This window comes from Tachypleus tridentatus, chromosome 13, assembly GCF_004210375.1.
Source record: "Tachypleus tridentatus isolate NWPU-2018 chromosome 13, ASM421037v1, whole genome shotgun sequence".
Lineage (NCBI taxonomy): Eukaryota > Metazoa > Arthropoda > Merostomata > Xiphosura > Limulidae > Tachypleus > Tachypleus tridentatus.
Window position 1 is genome coordinate 135,647,613 of NC_134837.1, and position 24,423 is coordinate 135,672,035.

Consider the following 24,423-nt stretch of genomic DNA (forward strand, 5'->3'; position numbering starts at 1 on the left):
AGATCACTGTTTTGGGGAGCAGGGCGTTGCCTTGTAGAAGTGTTCACCGAGTGCGATTATCAGGGTTCAAAGTTCGCGCCCCGTTAATGGGAAAGACGTTCCACATTTTGCGACGATGAGTATGAGATTAGTGATTAAATCCCACAATGCAATTAAAATAGTTTAAGAGCTGTCAATGGTGTTTATGATTAACTGTCTCCACTTTAGTCAATAATTTAAAAGTAAGGACAGCTAGCGTTGATAGCTCTCATGTAGCTTTGCGTGATTATCCGAAAAACTAATAAAAAATAGCTCAGTTGTTATGATGTGAACTTGTCATAAGTGTTAAAAATACAATAGGTCTAATACTAATGTCTTATAACTATCATTAAGTATAATCATGCTTCTAGCTTGGAAAAGGCGTTCATAAACACTATAGGAATTGTCATTGTAACAAACAGCATATATAAATAACCTACTACTGTGTTGTGTCTCGCTTGTCCTGGTGATTTAACGAAACACGTCATCGACAATAGGTGTAGTTGAAATACTATTATATTGTCTTCTAAGTGACTGGATAACGAATGTAGTGCTAAAAATATAATCGGCCCTAATACCTTTATCCTACAAGCATAATTAGTAATGAACAATAAAAGACAATTTTTAACACACCACCCAAGTAATTTACATAATATACTTTTATAACTTAAAATGACAAAATAATACACAACATAGTTGTAAGGTAACAAGTTTTTTAATTTTTTTTCTGAAAAAAAATCGCCTAATTCAATATAGAATAAGCACATTTAATTTAAATATGAAAACCGAGTAGCGTCCTGCTTATCTAGGCCTAAGTTAAAATTGTTGCATGGAAGTCTGTGACGTATTATAAACTTCTTGTATTTATATATACATATAATTTAACTGCAGAAAGCTGAAAAAATTCTACAAGCGATTTATGTATTTTTAATACATTCGAGTATGGTCGTGTTTCAGGTAAACTATGGTCTTCCCCAGCTATGAAGTTCTCTACCAGTACTTACCCATGTGGCCAATGTGGAAAGATTTTTAGTACTTTGAAGTACCTTAGACAGCACGAACACTGTCACAACAACAAAGTCTACAGGTGCCCCTACTGTTTTCTGGTTATCAAATGGAAAAATTATGTGGACGTTCACGTGAAACGATACTGCCCCAACAAACCCAAAGATATATAATAAACAATTGTTTTGTTCGCTTCTTTCAAAAGGGCGGGAAGTGTTTAAGTGTGAGCTGTTTTAAAGTTCTTTATCTTCATATGCTAGTTACATTTCTACAACCATTCCTTGTATACTTACCTCTTTAATAAACGTAACGAGTTACATCCTTTATTTTTAGGTTCGTGTTTTATATTTCTACAACTACGCCCGGCATGGCCAAGCGTTTTAAGGCGTTCGACTCGTAATCTGAGGGTCGCGGGTTTGAATCCCGGTCGCACCAAACATGCTCGCCCTCCCAGCCGTAGCCTAAGAGTTGGCGGTGGGTGGTGAATGACCTTCCCTCTAGTCTCATACTAATAAATTAGGGACGGCTAGCGCAGATAGCCCTCGAGTACCTTTGCGCGAAATTCAAAAACAAAAAAATTCTACGACTACACGCAAGTTTAAGTTTTTATTGAATAACAAAGTTCCAACAACTGTAGTTTTTATAAGTTACATTTACGTAGAGTTTAGCCGTTTAATATCTTTTTAAATAGTGTAATTAATATGATTATGTGATCTGTATGGCTTTAATAAATATTTTACATTAAGTAAATCTCAGCCATCGGTCATTAAAGAAAAAATAACAAGACATAGTTGTGTTATTTTCGTTTATCATAGATCATAAGAATAATTAGAGAATAAATGTTCTATACAACAGAAGTATAATGAACACAGTCTAAGCATAACAATAAATACTTCGGATAAAGTAGTCCGTGTTATTTTTAACATGAGATCTAGCGTTACTGTACAAATACGTATTATAATTACTAACGTTAGCATCATTATTACCATTTTGTAACAGGGTATTATTATCTGTATAAAAGACAATATGACTGCAGTGATAATCGGTGCGGTATCCCACAGATCCCGATGCCTAAGAAGTTGGTACAATACTGTGCATAATCTAGGATTTTTTTTTATACGAATAGTTAAGGTAGACGCAATTTGCTTAAGCCAAAGGTCATCAGACAAGCTTGGACAGAACACTATTTATGTAAGCCACAATTACGATCTTGAGATGATTGATGCTATAATTTATATCAGGGAAAAAATAGTCAGCAGAAAAACAATCTAGCTATCTGGCAGATACATCAACTTGCAACTTAAAATGGCTCAGATTGAAGCCAGCTAAGTTGAAACATATACAGGATACAAACCCTAAACATACAAGGAATTTCACATTAGAGTACCTACGTGGTGTTTTGACTTTTGTGGTTAGGGTAGTTTTTTTGTGTGTTTACTGCTAAGATGTGACGATCCTTATTTTCTGAGTAACCTACTGGAAGGGTGAAATACTATAGTGTTCAGTATTTGTTAGGTCACAGCAGCTAAGAATGTTGTGGTTATCATATGTAGCCGACCGTGACGTTGAATTCTACGACACATCCTCGTATCACACCGAGAGATACAACATGAACACAGAAATTACACGGATCAGACAATGAGGGTACAAACAAAAGGAGGGGGATCGATGCCGAAACTCTCAGCGTAATTGTGAATTATTACTATGCTTGCAACCAATGGTAGGATTCAAAAATTTTAACAACCGGTTCTATTTCGCTTTACACACCCCCATTTTGTTGCAACGAAAAATAATAAAAATATCTTACTGAAATAATTTATTTAGTACACTTTAAATATTTCCAAATCGCCACTTGATTATCATCAAAATCTTTATTCCTTCCACGTTTGACCCTGTTGTCATCAGCTGTGTGGTTTTTCTTAGCTATGTTTGAATTGAAAAGTGGGATCCCATGAATCCAATGGGGGGCCGATCACATTAACTATCACGTTTGCCACATTTTCAACTGCAAGGTGGTTTCTTTTATCTGAATATATATTCATTTTTGAAAACCCATTTTCTGCCTCTGCGGAACTAAGAGCAACAGTATTGATGATATTTTAAGCCTTTTGTACAGTTTTGGAATTTCATGATTATGGCGATTTCGTAGGACATTTTCTACATAGTTATGGAAATCATCATGAAATCAGCAGTAAAGAGCTAACTGAATTCATACAATCTTTCTTCAGCGACTTTCCAAGTGACAATAACTTCATTAATATTCAAAGAATCTGGCTTAAGTATGTTTACCAGTTCATGAATTTTATTGTCATTTTCTTGTGCATTATTTTTTATTTTAAGTGATCGCAATCCACCAATCTGGCTTTCATATTTTTTGTTACTGCTTCCAATAGTTTTTGACGAGGAAGGCAAACAAATCTTTGGTTTTCAATAAACTCAATATTCCTGAATGCGTTAGAAACATTGGCTTCATCAATTTTCTTTTCAAAGGTTCCCCTATTTTTTTTTAGCATTTCAAATATCTTAATATCCCTTTTCATTAGTTTTCGGCTTTTGCTAAATTTAAATTTCTGGCTTGAAGGCCATTAGAAAGTAAAGAAATATCTTATACATGTAAAAACGGCTCGTTTGGGTTGAGAAAAATTTTTACGTAGAGGAGTGAACAAAAAAAAAAAAAGAGCCGTTTTTATATATATATTTTTCTCTACAAGTAGGTTTTATCGACATCACTGATTAAAGAAATATCTTGTAGTATATCTATCATTATTATTAAATTTATTGCAAAGACAGCTAGCCATTCCTGAATATTTTTTTCTCGGTAGAAAAATATTTTTATAATGCTGAATAAGCACGCCATACAGCAATTGTTGATCTTGGGCTGCAAGCAGCCCATCTTAATCCCAAAACTCTACCAATCTTCAGAATTTCTAGTTTAACTTCTTCCAAAATGTTGAAAAGTTCCATTTGGTTTTTTTGTTTGGTGAAAGATCGTGTAGATTTTATCTATCAACACTTTAAAGTGATTTACTTGTTTTACATCAGTGATAGTTTGTTTGTTTTTGAATTTTGCACAAAACTACTCGAGGGCTATCTGCGCTAGCCGTCCCTAATTTAGCAGTGTAAGACTAGGGGGAAGGCAGCTAGTAATCACCACCCACCGCCAACTCTTGGGCTACTCATATACCAACGAATAGTGGGATTGACCGTAACATTATAACGCCCCCACGGCTGAAAGGGCGAGCATGTTTGGCGCGACGGGGATGCGAACCCGCGACTCTCAGATTACGAGTCGCACGCCTTAACACGCTTGGCCATGCCAGGCCATCAGTGATAGAATCATCTAAAACCAGTTGCTTGTTTGTTTGTTCGTTTGTTTTCTGAATTTCGCACAAAGCTACTCGAGGGCTATCTGTGCTAGCCGTCCCTAATTTAGCAGTGTAATACGAGAGGGAAGGCAGCTAGTCATTACCACCCACCGCCAACTCTTGGGCTACTCTTTTACCAACGAATAGTGGGATTGACCGTCACGTTATAACGCCCACATGGCTGAAAGGGTGAGCATGTTTGGCGCGACGGGGGAAACCAGTTGCAAGCGGTGATTTAAGTAATGCCAAATTATGCTGTCAGGAAAATAATTTTTAAGTTTAGCGATCACCCCTGACTTGCAGCCAAGCATTTTACATATGCACCATCTGAGAAGAATGCGACCAAATTATTTTTCAAATATCCACTATCAAATTCTGCTTTATGCAAACTTTTTAATAGAGATGTGGATATAGTTTCAGCATCCTATCCTTTCAACTTGACCATATCAAGAAAAATTATTGACGACAGATCACAATCTTTAACCTTTACAAATATTATGATCACTGGTTTACTAGATATGGTTGAAGCTTCATCAATGATGACACAGTTTTATTTTTTTCCAATTGTTTTAGTAACTATTTCATTTGTAATGAAATCAACTATTTTAACAGCAGTTTTCCACAAATGGAGTTACACTCCCATGTCCAACACATTTTTTATTTGTAGCTCAATCTCATCTTCAACGTCAGAAAATGGCCTGCTTCGTTTTGCTACATTGTAGATTGTATTAAAAACTCCACAAGTAGAGCTGATATATTTTTGGTTTATTTTATCTAGGCATTTCGTAATTACGCGATCTTTCAATTGCATTACACATATATTGCATGTCTCCGATGAATTGTTTTTTTTTGAGAGATGTTTGCTGGACGATTTTATTCCTTCCTGATGCTTCAACACTGTAGTTTCTCCATTCCATCAATACGTGAATTCTCTTCATGTTTATGGAATCAAATTTGGCGCAGTGATCACAACCAAGTTTCTTACTACGAACAACTAAACCATCATATTTTTTCTTGAACTCCTTGGCCTACTTCGTACTCCAGCAATCCAGAAGAGCAATTGCTGGATCTTCATCTCTTGTCTGCGTAGTATTAGAAACGGAAGTTTCATCGCTTCTTGAAGTTGCTGGTGTTAGATGTTCAATTGGATCTTGCTTTGAAGTTTCAGTTCTTGGGATTTTTCTTACAAACTCCAGTATATTATGTTGACGCTTCATTTTAGGGGCTGAAACCTAAGATGCCAAAATTCTTTTATTTAAAAATAAATGTATTAATATCACTTTTTATTAAACTTTCACAAGGGTTAAAAATATAACTACCTTCTAACTATTTTGGTACATTTTCATCTGAAAACTATTTTTTTGGATGACCAGCACCACATATTCACACAGGAAAATGTAGGCCTAAGGCAATGCTCTTCTTCCTTCGTCTAAGATGACTGATCTGTCACTTGTAGAGGCCCGTGCAAATCCTGCCTCATACGTTATCGTACTAATTTACAATTGTGTTATTGTTCGTGAATTTACGTAGCAAGAAACCCCATAGTGACAATCAATACATTGTACATCTAACATCACAAGGCTAAGAACCGGTTCAGCGAACTCGTAAAATTTTAAAAACAGGTTATTATGAACTAGCTGAATCCCATCACTGCTTGTAACCTACTTCTGGGTTTTCTTATCATTATAGGGTTCCCACTTCCTGAATTTTACCTGAAACTCCAGAATGATTAAAACCGCCCGTTATAGCCACAAATGTACGTTACTGCTGTTCCCATAAATAATTCTACTTCACTGTCTATTTATTAGTATATAGTATACATGACAATATAAACCTTGATACTGAATGCATAAAGTACAGTGATATTTCACTGATCTTAACACTTGAAAATTCAGAACTGATAATACAAGCTGCAAATTTAAACATCACAAAATATTTTGGTTTTAATAACGAATTTTCCATAACTCAGCTACATTTTCTTCTATTACGTATGAATGTTTTACCAATGGGAAAGGAAAACAAAAAACTTCCACTTAGATCAAATTATTATTTCGTTTACCACAATGAACATTTCTTTATTTTTCTATCTGTTAACAAAAATTCAAACAAACGGAAGAGCATTGATTTCAAACGAATATGCATCCTCATCGTTTGTGAAATCCACTTCTTGTCTTTTAGTCTCAAAACTACGTGTTGTGATCTTTGTTTTATATATTATGTCTAGAGCATCTTATTTCATTGAACAGCAGTAATCAGCAATCATGCTGATGTTTCATCTTCCCCAATACCTCCTCCATTTCGCTGATGTCGTAATGAAATCTCTTCCCTTCTTATTCAATGCTGGCACCAAAATGTGTATGGAAATAGTCAATGCACATGTTAGAAATGAATGGATCAAGCATGTTATTGACAATATTTTCATAATTTTGACTCTTGTTGTTTCCTATAATCTCTTGTCAATATCATCTCTTGTCAATATCATCTCTTGTCAATATCATCTCTTGTCAATATCATCTCTTGTCAATATCATCTCTTGTCAATATCATCTCTTGTCAATATCATCTCTTGTCAATATCATCTCTTGTCAATATCATCTCTTGTCAATATCATCTCTAAAGGCAATCAGTGCTTCTTTTCCAAGTTCACTTATTGTCCTTTTGAAATGTTCGTCTGAAGTCAATTTCCTAATATGAGGCGTAACATAATTTTAAGTTTTGCTTCTGAAAGAGCTGGGAATTGCCCACATAGATACTTGAAACAGTCATCTTTGTCTATAAACAGTTGTGGTGTAATATGTACTAATTAGAAAATTGAAAACAAGTACAATTGTTTCATCAATATCTCGTTTATTAAGGCCATGGTTCTGCTATTCATTCCTCATCAAGTGCATACTGACAAGTACCAAAAGTTGTTAAAGTTTAATAGCGGCACTATTTAGCAACTTTCCTGTATCTGAAATTCTACAGTAAAATATAAGAATGTCTTTTACAAGTTCACATAGCATTAAGGTTGGAGTGACTATAACTTATTCCTCTTAATTTTAAAACGATTTTTTTGAAAGATACATTTTCTTCTTTGTAGACAAATATTGACAAACGATTTGTGATCTTAAACTGTCCTGTATCTGCCAAAATCTGACGTTATTAAATATTAGCCATAATATTTTGAGAATCAATAGTAAAAAATTCAATGGAAAATAAACCTTTGTGGTTTGAAAATGAAGGCTCCACCTTCAGTAGCATGGAAAAATAAGTGAAAGTTACAGTGAATTGTAACAGTGAGCAAGAAATAAAAGTCTTGTTTTTTTGTTTTTGTTTTTTTGGAATTTCGCACAAAGCTACTCGAGGGCTATCTGTGCTAGCCGTCCCTAATTTAGCAGTGTAAGACTAGAGGGAAGGCAGCTAGTCATCACCACCCACCGCCAACTCTTGGGCTACTCTTTTACCAACGAAAAGTGGGATTGACCGTCACATTATACGCCCCCACGGCTGGGAGGGCGAGCATGTTTAGCGCGTCGCGGGCGCGAACCCGCGACCCTCGGATTACGAATCGCACGCCTTACGCGCTTGGCCATGCCGGGCCAAATAAAAGTCTAAATATATTCTTGTTTATTTTACACATCAAATCTGAAGTGATATAAACCTAAAGATATACAATTTTTTAATTATATATAAAATGAGTGTATAAAATTTGGAAGTATATCTACTTTTTCTTGAGTAACAAACAACACCCTGTCTTTTTTTTTCTATAAATCTTTGTTAAAAGGTCTTTCTTATGCTTATGTACATTTTTTGTTAGCTTTAATTTTTGTATTAATATGTGTTAAAGAATATATTTTGTATGTACTTGTAACGTGGAGTTTAAGGCACCAATATTCTTATCATATTGCATGTCAGACATAAATGCACAACTGCACTGAAGCTAGTTTGGGTTCTAATAAAAATTTAAATAAAAAATTACAATCACAGCACAGTCAATCCAAAGGTAAGGGAAGGTGAAAGTTTTAATATACAAATGTTATGGTTATAAATTCTTTAACACGTTGGATGTTCCATGTGGAAAAGCTGTGAACTATGCAATAAATGTAGGTGTGTCACACCTCTGTACATAGTATGCTAGATACGTTATTACTTTTTACATCTGGCATGCATGTGATATACTAGAGACATAGAGATGATAGATACTATGGTTTCCATTTTTAGAATAACAAGTCTAGTCTTTTGACAGTTCACATTTTGACAAGTGTAGACAGAGTTTAAACTTGAATAATGTTACAAGCAAAACTAGTTCATGGTCTGAAGAGCTTCAGTGTTAGTTCATTTATAACAGCTGGTCTTAAATTTGAATGGTGCTACAATGGAGGAGCCAACTATACAGAGAAGGAACATCTTTGCCCAAAACAGATTCATATACTCATTTTATTTGCTAAGATTAAGTATTTGACCAATTCAGTTCTTAATACAGTACAATGATAAACAGTCAAGAACCCAGATAAGGATTTAATTACACAACTTGACTTAAAACTATGACCATTTCATGTTTAAAATACAAGTGTTTACTTGACCAAAAAAATACGTATGAAAATATTATTTTAATGACTCCTAAAATTTAAACTATATTACAACAGCTACTGTGAGATGCATACACAGCAGAACCAGTGGTACACATAAATAAATATATATACTTATACACTGTAATTAAATTTAAAAGAAGTATTTACTAAATACAACTTGAGGTTTCCTACTGTAGATTGTGGGCAAGTTTTCTGTGTTTTTTTAGAGAATCTCTCCTCGAGTAACACTTGCCACAGGCATCACAGTGGAGTGTCTCACGGTTAGAAAAATGTTGCCACATGTGTTGAGCTAGATTTCGCTGGTGGAAGAAGTTTTGGTGACAAACTTTACATCTAACTTCAGAACTGCACGTTCCACTTCTTTTCTTCAGTGTCATCCACTTTAGTCGTAATTTACTGACAAAGCCATCTATATAAAATATAATAAACACAAATGTAATAAAATAGATTAAACTACATTGCTGAAACATTTTAAAGGAGTAAAACTCTAAAATATGCATGCATGTATACAGTAATTTCACCTTTAATCCATACAAAAGAAAATATAAACATTATTTTTGCTACGAAACTGTAGTTTATTTTTAGCAAAAAGCAAGAAAAAATGAATATTATTAAGGTATCATTATTATGTGATATCTGAATAACTTTCTACCACATTTACATAATTCCAGAGTAATGAAACTTATATATAGTTATCATAATATTATGAATTTAATTTCAAATACAAGACGACTGTATTATTGTATCTATAGTGCATATTTATGTTACACTTCCAAGCACTTATTAAAAATTTATTATTTAACTTCTTTAAATTAAAATGTATTGTAGACTTGCTTAATAAGTTTAAGACAGTAATTTAAATTTATAGGTGGTGGATTAGGACCAGTGAAGATTATGGAAACATTTTTTTTAATTTTTATTTTTAAGCAATAATACCTATATAATTAAATATAAATATGAGAAACTAAGGCACATTCATAACCATTGAACATGTGATTAAGGTGCATTCTGGGAAAATTTTAAGGACAAGCTCATCTCTGTGCAAGAATTAAGTAAATTTCTGTAAACCTTGTGATTGTACAATATTACTCTTAAAACTGTGTGGTTGAAGAAACAAGGTGTATTACTATAGAATTATCTTTCAAATTGCCACTTTCTGTTGTAATTTTTAATTCATATTAACTTTCATTTTCCAACAAAGTACCTACAATCTCTATAGGGCTCTAGCATCAAAGTACATAAATTTAACTGATACAAAAAATCTTTTATTACCAATCTCTGAAACCAGAAACAAACTCACATGTTCATATTTTTTCAATAGTGGGTATCTGTGATACATAGTCACTATACACTAAATTGACCACCAAATATTATGAATTGGGTGAAAAATAAAACTCTAGTGTATTTGGATACTGACACTAAGTAATATAATTTTCAATTTGTAATTGAAGATGTGAAATAATACACTGACAGATACCTATTTTGTATTTTCTCTATCCATCAACTTATTAAGCTCATTATTGGATGCAGTTTACATGCCATTAATGTTTGAACTACCATTAATACACTCAATCTGGCAAGAATTAGATGTAAACATTCAGTCTGTGTTTCTACATCTACAGAACGTTTTACCAAATTTGGTCTAATCTCAAATTATAAAATAATCGTCTACAACAGAAAGTAACATTCAATTTATATGTCATGAAGATAACAGACAACACTTAATACATGTCTTTAGGTTATTAAACATTCTCTGACAAATGTGTTCTTGTAAGAACACTTGTGTATACATAATACACACATAAACATACATAATGTACAATGAATTTCTCAAACTAATATGTAAAGTAACATCACAACCAATAACAAGAAAGAAAAAAAATGTCACAAATATAATTGTAGGCCAAAAAACCACAGCTAATTTAAATATATTACAAATGAAAAAAACACCTTCTGTTGGTATAGTTTTATCTAACACAATGTCTAGGAACTTGTGCCATTTTGTAGAACTAGGTCTTTCCATTATGCAGTTATAAGCATGTAATTATTATTTCATAATGAAACTATCTACCACTGTGACTACATGTTGCCAGTTCCATGAGAATTTTCTGTGTGTTTTCTCATATTGTCCCTCCTGGAATATGACTTTCCACATATGTCAGATATTTTTCTGGTTCAAAATCTGGTTATGTGTTGCCAGTTCTATGAGCATTTTCTCTGTGTTTTCTCATGTTGTCCCTCCTGGAATACGATTTGCCACATATATCACAGTGGTATCTTTCTGGGTCAAACTCATGGATCTTCATGTGCCGAAACAACGTTCCTCCATGATAGAAAGTCTTTTGACAGTAAGGACATGTGTTGCGACGGCGATCTGCCCAACTTGGTTGGCCCTGACGATATGACCGAAACCGACGGAATAATACATCACCACCTGAAAACAAACATGACAGCAAATCGCTTGAAATCTAAAAATAGTGCTTGTGTTCTACAGAAACAGAAAATTCTAATGAAAATGGTTTATACATTATCCTATTAAGCACTATTTCCAAAATAATCTCTGAAATAAAAAGTGTTCTGATAATAGTGCGCACACACAGAGAGACAAAAACCAATCAGTGATACATGGTATGCTCTTAAAAACAACAATAATAATAATACCAGTACTTATTTTAAGTAAATGAAATGTTTTCAGCATCTCACTGGAGAAAGGCTACAGCATATGTATGATCTAGGAAATGTGTCATATTTTAGTTACTCACTGAAAGACATTTTTTATATCTCGAATTTTACATAAGTTACAGAAAACAAAAATTGATTTAATACAAACCATTACAAGCTGAAACAAATGATTCTGTACTTAAGGTAATACAGTACACAATGGAGTGTAGACATGTTTAGTCAAAATCTAAAGAATAACTTAAGCATCCAGGGAAGTTATTTGTTATACTAATTGTGTTGCTGTACTCAGGGGCATAAAAAACTGAACTTTACAACTGGTACTCTACACCTAACTAAACATTTCAGAAACAACTGCTACATAATTATAAAGATTATTTCTACTTATAATGACTTTTCACCTATTGTAATTTCTCTTTTTCACTGTGGCACTCTCTCAAGTACATGCACACTTCCAAGCTCAGGAGCTTGTCTCTTTCTATGGAAATACATTTCCACATTATTTGCCACAATAACAAACAATCCACATTTCTATGATCTACAGCCCACTTTTGAAGTTACAAAAATACCACAATATTTTCAAAATGACACCATGAACAAGTACACACGTTTAACTAAACAACTTTACATAAATTTCAAGTACTGTGTTTTTGCTTGAACATCCACATCGTGTTTCAATGGACATGAAACTTGGCCTAGTGATTAAAATGGATGTTTTAGATACACAGCTACCTTTTTTAAAGCAAATACACTACTTTACTGGATGCTTGTTCGCATCCAGGTCAAGACTAACTATACATTTTGAATAGTTTCATATCTGTTTAATAAATGACATAATATGCTTTGTTTGGACACAAAATTCCAGAAGATTTTTACATAATATACACTGTTAACAAACAGGATTTTTTTTTTTAATTTTCTAACATCTTTTTAAAGAAAAGATCCTTTAGAAATATCTAAATTATTTTTTAAGATTCAATACCATTTAGTTTTAATCAAAAATTTATATCTGTAATGTGATACATAGCTAATTACAGATAAACAAATATATAGGGTGGATAAATAAAAGGTATATAGGTGGAATGTTGGTAGAATGTTAATGATAAGCAAACAAACACACTTAAATGTAAACACAAACATATGGATAAAAAGATATCAGTAAACAGATAGCTTAGTGTGTTTCAGATATTCACACAGAGCTACATAAACACTATCTCGAATTCACAGTCCAGCAAACTACTCAATACACCATGCCTATATGTAGATGTTAAACATTAATTTAATTCAGTTTGGGTATTTTTAACTTAACTGAATTATGGTATCCCCACACACATGTAGATGGCAGTAATAAAAATTAAAAGCAGGTTCAAATCGACAGGTTTCACTTGGCTGATCAAACAGCACAGCATATCCCAATGGACTTTGATATTTTCCTACATATACAAAAACTATCACTAATAATAAACTGTCATTCTCCTTATTTTAGTTTTTAAAAATAATTGCCAACAACTTTATTTATATACGAAAAAACTTTATTCAAATTTCTTAAACACAAATTAGGTTACTGTTACATAAGTAGTTTTATCAAATACATGAGTGTTTAAACACAAACATTACAATGAGTTTAATCTCAGAAGTTTCAATGTATGGACCCAACCACCATTTTAAATAAGTTCTCTAATGATTTATGTACCAAAAGCATAAAATCATGAGACAGTAATATGTGGATTAAATACAAATATTACCAAGTATATCACCACAAACATATATAGCTCAAATATAGTCTATCACCACACACATATACAACATCCTAAAACCTTGTAATTCTTACTGAAACATTAAAAGATGTTACTAAAGTAATATTATTTATTATATTTCAATTCAATTTAAGCTGTAAAAATACATGATAATTTTATAATTATCTTATAAAAAAAAGATTTCATTGAAACATGAAACCAATATTCCTTGGTTATGAAATATTTGTACAATGTCACAGAAAAAAACCAAAAAAAACCCATGACAAACAATCAAAGAGGGTAAAAATTAATTTAGCTTCAAACATGCATAAAACACAATCAGTGAAACAAGCCTACAAAAGATATGGATTTCATTATGCAGTGTCGTGTCAAAATAAGAGTTAAAATTATAAAGTTAAACCAATGGTAAAATATAAACTGAGTCCACACAATCCATTCTTCTTTTCTGAAATACTGAAGTTGATTAGTTATAAATAAAAGATAGGTTTACATGATTCTGTACAAACCTTACCTTAATTCAATAATGAAGATAAAAAAAAACAGGTTTGTTCAGTATTAAACAATGAAATCCTAATCAACATGTTCTGTGTTTATTAACACAACCCTTCAAAGTTTTTTAGTTTTAAAAATGGAAAAAAATTCAGACAATGCTTGCCTTAAAGTTGTTTCTGCAAGTCAGCATCCATTATGCTACTTAGAATTCTATATCGCTTACACAAAATTCACTTTTATGTGATTATACAGTGAAAGAAATTACATAATAACTCATACAATCAAGTAAAGACTGAATGGGTAATAAAGCAGTTGGCTTGTGAGCTACAAAGAGCCAAGTTAGGACTAAATGTATAATGAAGGAGTTAGTTGGTGAGCTACCCGACTATACAAGAGCAACAGAATAACAACAGATTGTCCAATATAAAATTTTCTTTGAAAAAAAACAAGAAAAACAAATAGGCTTTATGAAGCCTATAATGATTCAACAGACAGAATAATTTATTTGTATCAATGAATGAAAACACTGATTTGTATACTCTTTTATAATTCCTAACTCTTATGAACTACCTTCTTTTGAAAATATGTTTATGTTTTTACACTCAGTCAGAAGATTAAATGCTCAGTACCATATTTATTAAATTTTAATATACCAGCACTATTTTTTAGATTTACTACTAATATGTCAAACACTGTTAATTTTTATTTCTCTAAGCTAATAATTAATAATAGGTACATATTTGCTTGCATAATAAAAAATTTGAGAAGTTAAAAATTACTGGTAAATAACTGTCACCAAGGTATTGTAAGAAAACAGTTATCTTGAAAACCATACCACCTTTAGTAATTAGTCATTGGTATGACATGTGAAGTCCTCTTTAATGTTTGTTGACAAACTCAACATAGTGGGCTCCACTTTTCGATTTCCTCTAGCTGTTAACTGTACATGACGGGCACGCATGTGGCGAGCAAGAGACTTGCTTCCCCTGAATGATCTACAGCAGACAGTACAAACTGGAGATTCTCCGTTGGGAGGGTGGCGTGTTCTCATGTGGCGTAGCAGATGATCCTTTCGGCTGATTACTGTGTAACACAAGTGGCACACAAATCCTTGAGGCTGAGAAAGATGAAGTTGTCTGTGAAAAGAGTACTCCTGGTAGGATGGGATACTGTAGTGACAAATATCACATTCAAAGGCATGTTCTTCCTTTTGGTCTAAATAAGAAGGATAAGTTATTACAATATAACTAATTTTATCAAATTATTTGCTGTTTTATTAACCCAACTATTTAATTATAAATTTACTTCATGTTAAAAGTGGTTCTTACTAAACGTTCTGCATCAGAAGAAACATAACAACATAAAGTGAAGCACAAGTTAGATACTGTAGAAAAAACAAACTATGATTTAAGTCAGTATAAAATAAATAAATTACACTTATTGTTCTTCTTTAAAACCCTTAAAATAATTACACAGAGCTCAATACATAAAATTATACTGAAATGCTCTCATGTTGTAGTAACATTCAAATGGGTCAAATAGAGGTCAAGTTACATTTCTGTGCAACATAGTCCTCTTATGTGAATGAATGGACTGAAACAACTTAACATGTCAAGGACATTCAAGAAACTAAATCAGAGATAATGAGAATTCACAGTTTAACATATAACAAGTAAAGACAGACAATGATGTCTAGTAATATAACTTCTATTTGTGTGAAGAAATATTCTACATAGCAACTTCCAGAGATCTCAGAAAATTAATTTTATTCTTTGTTATAAAAAATTACACAAAAGAAACTATGGTAAAAATGGGAAATTACAATACATATGTGTAAGCAATCTTTTAGGGGTGATGTTGATTTTAGTTTCACTCCTGGAACTGAGAAAAAAAGACAGTGAACCTATTTTTTGTTCTCTTAGCTCCATTTTTCATACACATTTCTAACTTTCTGGTATCAACCAATATTTAAATTTAAATCTTTTTTGTTACTATACAAGAAACTGAATATTATACTGTGTAAACTATGTTTAGTTTACAACTTATTACTCTTAAATCAATTTTATGTTGCACTAGACTGCTGGCCTCCTCAAACCTCTTTCTGTACAACTACAATGAAAGGGTTGTAGCTAGTTACAAACTTAAAGAAAACAAAAAATGTTCTTGTTTCACGAATATTTATATTAAGTCATAAAAGTTTGTAAAACTCACAGTTTCCTCATTTCTATATTTATAAAGATTTTTATCAAAAAACTACCAATTTTTCCCAGTGGTAATAATAGCTAGTACTGAACACTAAGGTGTTTTTTTATTACTTGGAGATATGTCCTTCAATTAGGACTGCAGACACTAGCTAACGCATTTGGATGAATGTACCAAAGCATGAAAACGATGATAAACTGTTTAATAAATAAGTCTTTTTTAACCCAATGTAATACATGTTCATTTTTCATTTGCCATTAGCTATACTGCTTTTAATATTGCTACTCCTGAACATTTGGGAATGGATGTTTGTGATTTTCATCCCACTTGTTTTATTTACAGGAGATACCCGTTTCCAACTCACTTTTACTTGTGTACTGTTGATATGTTTTCAAAATAAACTTGACCATCATCTCTCAAACACTCACTTTAATAGTCAACCACTTGTATCATTCATTTACACATGCTGTTTTTTCTTCTCCTGTAGCACAATAATGTTGCATTGACATTTGGCAATGTTTGTCAGCTACCAGTGAGAAAGTTATGGTACAGTTGCATTTTTGTTTAAGAACTCTTACAACTCATTAATGCTGTAATAACTTTTAAAATATGTAATCAAATTCATCCATAATAATTTCATATTAATACATCAATTCAACATGGTAATTAACAATAATGAAAAACAATGAATCAGTATTACTTCTTGCTGATATCAAGCACACACACACACACACACTCTCTCTCTATCTCAAGTACACAAATCCATCAACATATCATCTGGAAGAGTTTCTCATTTTTGTAACTAAACCAATGAAACACAACTGGGAAATAACTGTATTTTCATGTAATGAAAAAAAAAATCCTTGTAAAGTCTGTCACATTGGCATAGACTCAATGACTGGTCCCACTACAGGCTTGACACCTATACTCAGAAACTAATTTTAATGTAGACTTGACACCTAGATTCAATGAATGATTTTATTGTAAGCTTGACAACTAGATTCAATGACTCAATTTAATGCAAGTTTGACAACTAGACTCAGTCAATGCTTATACTGTAAGCTTGACAGCTAGGTTCAAAAACTTATTTTACTATTTATTTCAATCCAGTTCAAGGTTTCAGTAATCCAACAATCTTGTGATTCTTTTTATTCTACCAATCAACTGTTACATTTAATGTGTAATCACATCTCATCTAAACAACATGGCTGTTTATTTGAGTCAAGAAGCATATGTTCCAAAAAGGTAGAACATTCTGTTTACATTCAATGCTTCTTTATAAACACAAACATTGTTGATTACAACTCATTTAAAATATTTCTAGATTATATCTCAGTGGATTAAATATTTGTTTTTAGTAATAATAAGCCCTCAAGCTTACCAGTAAGCCATTACAACTGTAACTAAAAGCCAACAAAATTAACTTAAAATTTAAAAAAAGGAAACATTATTTTGCAGCCACACTATAAATTTTAATTTCATTTGGATGTACACTGAAAAACATAAGTCCTAAGCTACTAAAATATAAACAACAACTCAACCATTACTTGTAACTTCACTAACCTATACAGTAATTAAATAATTACACAAGTTTTTAAGACATGGTTTGGTTTGTTTTGAATTTTGCACAAAGCTATACCAGGGCTATCTGTGCTGACATGCTATAAATAATACTATTTTTGTGGAGAAACTTTGGCACAGTTAAAGAAAGTGATGAGAAACAATAAAAACAGATATATTCCCTTTAAGAGTCTGTTTCAATATGAAATACAATCATGACATAGCAAGAGTATATTTTACACAAGCAATTTCATTTTTGAATTTTGTTATTCTAAGCAGAATAGATATTCTTGTTTACTGAGGTATAGGATTAATATTAACTTGCGATCGAAGTAAATCAACTATATGGATCATGAATAAAATTAAATTTGTACTAAATATAATTATTTAAATATATAGTCATTGCTTTTAAAGGTAGAAAATATTGTAGCATCATTTTGATGCCCTCAGTGTTGGCAGTATTTTTGGCCATCATTCCAATAATATCATGAGGTTTGAACAATTTAGATTTGGCTTAGTCTTACATTCATACACCAAACTAAGAATAGAAAAATATTCTTTATATTAAAAATATAACAAAGACTAGGCCCAAATAAAAAAACTGCCAAATATATTGAGAAACAGTCATTTCTGAGTTATTTTTGCATTTGTATATAAACACATATTCTGAGTTATCTCATAAACAAATGTAACAATAAAAACATAAGCAGTGTAAACATACATGAATGCATTTCAGGTTATAAATGAAAGAAGTGCTAACAGTCACTTGCTAACAGCCTTTATGCATATACATTACAGGTATTTAACAAAATAAAAAGTGCCAAAGATGTAAAGAAATTCTCTTTTGCAAACCAAGTTTACATGGCAACAGAGTCATTAAACATCCATCTCTTTGATCAATTCTCATACATCTAAACAGCTTATCTGCAATTTCAACTCTGTGACAAATGATGCAAATATTTATCCCTCTTAAAATATTTCCAAGTGCTGTTTAAAATCTTTCTTGCTGTTATATTACCAAAAATAAAAAGTCCAATGAAAACCTAACAGATCCACTGTGTCTTTTTTTCTCCAACATTTTAAGAGAAGGACCTGAAAAATAAAATAGATGTATTGGAATAGTATTGAACAAATTAAAAATCTTAACTGACAAGTTCTTATTTCATTAAAATAACTAAAATTATAGTTACTAGTCTAATCAGATATGACACAAAAATAGCTGTGACAAGGCAGGTCATTTCTCATTTTTTGCAGTACTTCCACTCTGTTATCTTTTCATTTCGAACTGTACATAATTCCTCCCTAAATAAATGCTGCAGACATAATTTTCAACATTCCTGCTCAATTTGGAGAACATTTTCAACATACACTGAAATTCTCTTTTTACAAAGTTTTTAAAACAATAAAATCAAAGCTGACAGACTTTTGAAACTTGTGCTCCGAAACTGATATAACTTTAAAAAATTTGCACAAGCAATGTTAACAGCTTTCTCTTATTCCTTGAAGAAGCCAACTGACTATTTTCATTATTTGAAAAAATAATTCCTATTATTTTTAGACTGTGAACAAAAGACATACTTTATGCAAATACTCAATATAATGAATACACTTTTAATCTTAAAACAGTAAACAGAAAACATATCTTTTGAAAGTACTCAAAATATAAGTTCCAATCATCATATAGTGAACAGAAAACATAATTTTAACAAATATCAAACAAACTGTTAAGTAAATTTTATGAAATGAACAAGTGATTATCTAATCCTTTTTATGAAGTGGTTAAGACTGATAAGTTAATATACTTAATGAAATGTGTAACAGTGATCAGCTAATCAGTTTCATAAAGTAGACAATCATGACAAGATAACAGAAATTTTCCTGCAACTCACCACAAAATTTTTCGAAAAATCAGTTTATACCATACTTATCAGTTCATAGATTTTGTAATATTTGGAAGAAAACATTATTTAAAGTTGGCATACTTTGTTTTGTGTTGATTATTGAAATTCAAAAGTTTAATATTTTCACATTTAAATCACTTGATAACAGTGTTCAAGATTCTGTTTCAAAATGTGCTAAAATTTGATACACATCATCAAACTTCTTAAAAACAAATTGAGAACAATAACTTGATTTATGTAAAATGTTTTTTTTTATTTTGAAATGAACAGTTTGCAGTGTCATAAACAGAGCTAAATGAGAAATTATATTAAAGAATAATCTTGGTGAGACATCAACATACTCTACCAGCCATCATCCAACATTTACATACTGTTAACTAACCCTTAAACACAAGTTAAGAGTTCCAGTGATTAACAAAGACAGCTAAAGTATGCATTTTTATGAATGTGCCCAAGGTGGAAAACAAGTGATGATTATTGCCTTGTACATCTTTGTAGCTTCTGGTTGTCTCTACTGAATAAGCTCTGAAACAAATTACATCTTTTTAATTACATTTTACTAACATAAACCATACCTAAGGTTTAATTAGCAGATGATATTCATCAGGATAATGCCACTAGCTCAAAGGTCTGACTGGAAGTACATGGTATAAAAAAAGTTAGATCCACTGACTTAAGTTGTATCTTCCTTTACTGGTCTGACAAGTTTTTCATTAGAAGCATATATAAAAGCAGAGTATTTCAACTTTTATCACAATTATCATATGATGTTGAATTTCATTCACTTCCAGAGTCCACTGGACTGGCTGGACTACAACATACAGTGTTTTTAAAGTATGTATCTCGGCTAAAAAATCATTATTGCTAATAAAGAAGAAAGATAAAGATACAAAAACTGCACCTTTAACCAAACTGTAAATTATTATTAAATTTAAACCCATAAAATTTATACGTTATACAAGCAGTTGTTTTCCAGGAAAAAGCATTCACAAACCACACATTTTATTTAATAATTGGACAGAAAGCTGATGCAAAATAGTTAATTTTAGATAAGTACAAGCAATCATGATGTTTACATAATGGTTTTTCTAGCTACTTATTTTTACTAAATACAAACAACTATCATGTCTACATTACAACATGAACATACTATGTATGTTGCTACTTATTTTAATTAAGTACAAAGAAACATCATATTGACATTATAACATGAACGAATGTTTCTAGCTACTTTAAGTACAAACAATAATCATTTTGAAATCATGATTACAAGAACATACTGTACGTCTAGCTACCTGTTTTGACTAAGTACAAACAATCATCACACTGACATGGTAACATGAAAATACTATATATAGATACCTATTTCAAATACATACAACCATCACATCTACATTATGATAACATGTACAAACAAATTATCAGCTCCTTAAGATTTTATGAAACTTCTGAATAAGTAAAATCACAACAAATTAACATCTAATCAATAACATTTAACTTTAAAGAGTAGCTGCTGATAAACATATGCTACAGAGTCATGTAAGTTACTTGTATGTCTTCTGGTGAGATCCAGGACATGTTGTCCGCAAGTGTATGGGTATGTACTTCTTCCACTTGAATTTTACAGAGCAGTAGGGACACTGATGTATCTTGCCCCCATGACTTGTCATGTGCTGCCTCAAGAGGTCTCTGGTTTTAAACACTTTGTTGCACTTATTACATGGGTGCTTTGCCAAAACTGTTGATGAAGTGTTTGGTTCTTTTGTCAAAGATTTTGATGAATAATAATTTCTTCTTGTATACACAGCTAGAAAATAATTAACTGAAATTGTTAGCCCAGTAAACATTAAGTATTAAACATATTTTAGTAGCTACATAATCAGCAGTTGTTATGTTAACTATCCTCCTCAGCAGATATAGAAACATAGTGACTCATTATTTAAAAAAAAAAATTAATGTACTCACTCATAAGGTATTGACATTACTAGATAAAGTGTATTTCATTTCAATAGCATAGTTTTTGTCAAAATTTTATATTACATGCATCTTAGTGAGAATTTATAGTTTTATTTAATACAAAATATAAAATGTCTTAAGACTGACCACATTACATTTCATACCACTTCATCAAATACAGTATATGCATTGGCATAAGAAAGACAGAGAGCTTCGTTTAATACCAAATAAAGTCAACCAAATAAGTTAAATAAATTCTATTCAGTATTTTCAGTTTGTTAAATACTAATGTGATTCATGGAATAATATAGTGTTTTACAGAGTTGAAGCTATTAGTTCTGGTATAAAGAGAGATAGCAGGTAGTCTATAGATAAAATGTCTTAAAACTGACCATATTACATATTGTAATACCACTAATAACAAAAATCTGAAATGACTGTCTAAAGGAAATTTTTCCCATTAACAGGGAAAAACAATGCATTTTGCCATTAAGTATATAAGATATGAAATACTTAATGCTAATTAATGATAGTGTTGTATTACAACTAACCAATATTAACAACAAAAGTAAAGAGACTGAATAAAAAAAAAGGAATACTGAGTTTAACTTCCTATAAAAATGTTATATTTAGTTTTGTTTCTATCATCAAGCTATATTTAAAGCTCTTATCTCCATGTTATATTGAGTTTTACTTCCTATAAAAATATTATATTTATTTTTGTTTCTAACACCAAGCTATATTTAAAGCTCTTATCACCATATTGTTTGGTATAACTTCCTATCACCACACTATATTTAGTTTCAACTCCACAACACACTACTCCAAACAAAACTAATAAAACAGTGAAATTACAACACTAAATTTTAGTAATATCTAAGACAGTTTAATTCAATTCTTAAACAGGGTTAAAAAACTCTTTAGCTTATTAAAGTAACAATCTTAGGGCTCAAAGTTTAAATATAATTCATACCTTTTGAATAACAGGATCAAGTCTAAACTTTTATGCTGAATGCCATAAAAACAGCAACAACCTTGCCAAACTTAAGATGCAAAATATAAAACCAAATGTTCCTACTGAGTCATTGTGTTATTTAAAAAGTAGACTATATGAGAGAATAATCTCATTTTCATGATACAAGTTTGACAGTACAAATTATTTTCAACAAGTTTTGTTACAAAACATTTTTAAATCATCAAAATATCCAAAAGATTCTCAATTGAAAAATAAATGACATATGAATATATATATATATATATTTGTATTTAATACATGAAATAAATTGATGTTAGACAACCATATATGCCCCTTGAAGAATATATCAAAGTTCTTTATTACATATATTTCTAGTAATAACCCTCTTCTTCACTCTATACTTTACAAATAAAAATATAATAAAAAATCTACGAGATTTTCTGCTTAATTTTTTTTCCCCATAAAAGAAAACCTTTTGCAAATAGTAAACATTTATATAATACTACAAAGTTTTGTGTTTTTCTATGTTGGAGTTTTGTTTAGTTATTTCACATTATCATAAACTGCCATTGAATTATATTACTAACTACAGTTTCATGATAAAGTCCATAAGGGCTTTAATTTTCAAAATTTTCCAGGAACCATACCCCAACACCTAAGGCTCTCCAAACACTGCCAAGCAGGAATAAACTTGCAAATTTCTTGTCATTTCTGTTCATCAAATGTACCAGCAGAAACTGCAACAGTTTTATCTCAAAAGATATGAGATTCACAGCAATCAACAACAATAAACATAAACAAACCCAATTTTCAAAATGTTTTTTTAATTAAGTCACTAATCTTGTGAAGAAATTTTTTTAATGAACTAAAACTTCAAAATATTTTGATGATTATGATCCCCCCTTTTTTTTTTTGTAGATTCAAAGAACCAGTAAGAATCCCCTTACAAAAACACACACCAGCTACATCTTCATAACAACACACAACTTTATTATCTCCAAAAATGAGCAGGAACAACATTAGTATAAATATGTGTTTTATGACAGTAACCATTTACCAATATTTTAGCAAAAAACTGCAACATGCTATTATGTAATCAAGTTTTCAAGATGAATAATGTGTCTAATAGATAACTTATTGAGCATTTAGAATTTCATAAGTACAGCTATTTTCAAGACAACATAAAAAGAAATTAAAGAAAAAATTTTAGTTTCAAAATAAATTATAACTCTTCCATTAGCAGTAGAACGAGAGTTATAGATCTAACTGCTGGTGTGTAAGTACAGACAATTTATCCAGAATAAACACAAACATTTGTGTGTGTGTCTCAAGTTTGCAAGAATTACAATTACTGTCTCCACTCTTCTCAAATATGTATCACCTATATATATATATATATATATATATATCACTAAGTATTACTAACAAATAATATCATTTGCTTATTCACAAGAATGGTTATATCTCTTATGCCTTTCCAAATTGTCTTTCCACGAAAAAGTCCGAGGGCAAAGGTCACAAAAGAAAACTGGTCGGTTATCACTGTGAATGGCTTTATGTCTTTTCATATTGCCTTTTTCAGTAAAGGTCTTCTGGCATATGTCACACTGATAGACACTTGGCCACCAGTTGTTTGCTGGTCCATCTGGAAAGGGCAGGGTAATCCGACACAAGCCAGTATAAAAACCTGTAGAGGTAAGAGATGAAATAAAAAAATTAGTATTTGTAACTACATACTATGTTCATTGCATAGCATGTTTATACATAACTCCAAGGTTCCAATAAAACATGTTACACTTTAGCTTTTATTTAATTTAAAATGAAACAAACAAATTAAACCATGTATTAACTTAATAATTTATGTTTAACGGATGTACCTTAAAACAATGCCAACACTAGAAAAGCAGTTAAGTAAAATCACGATTTTCACTCTTTAAGG

The 24,423-nt window shown here is 31.3% G+C and overlaps 1 protein-coding gene across 9 annotated transcripts in view; it reads right to left on the reverse strand.

Moving 5' to 3' along the window:
- Positions 1 to 8,777: 8,777 nt before the first annotated feature.
- Positions 8,778 to 24,423, reverse strand: part of LOC143239031 (uncharacterized) — a 51,716-nt gene continuing 36,070 nt past the window's right edge. For 4 of the 9 annotated variants that reach the window (XM_076479797.1, XM_076479796.1, XM_076479774.1 and 1 more), the window contains 3 exons: positions 18,670 to 24,171; positions 11,033 to 15,104; positions 8,778 to 9,370 (listed from right to left, as the gene is read on the reverse strand). In XM_076479797.1, coding sequence (XP_076335912.1) covers positions 24,087 to 24,171 — 85 coding nt within the window. In that variant the 3' untranslated portion in view covers positions 8,778 to 9,370; positions 11,033 to 15,104; positions 18,670 to 24,086. Of the gene's footprint in view, positions 9,371 to 10,911; positions 15,105 to 18,669; positions 24,172 to 24,423 lie in introns of those variants that run through there. The other 5 variants (XM_076479775.1, XM_076479778.1, XM_076479777.1 and 2 more) reach the window with 5 other exon arrangements.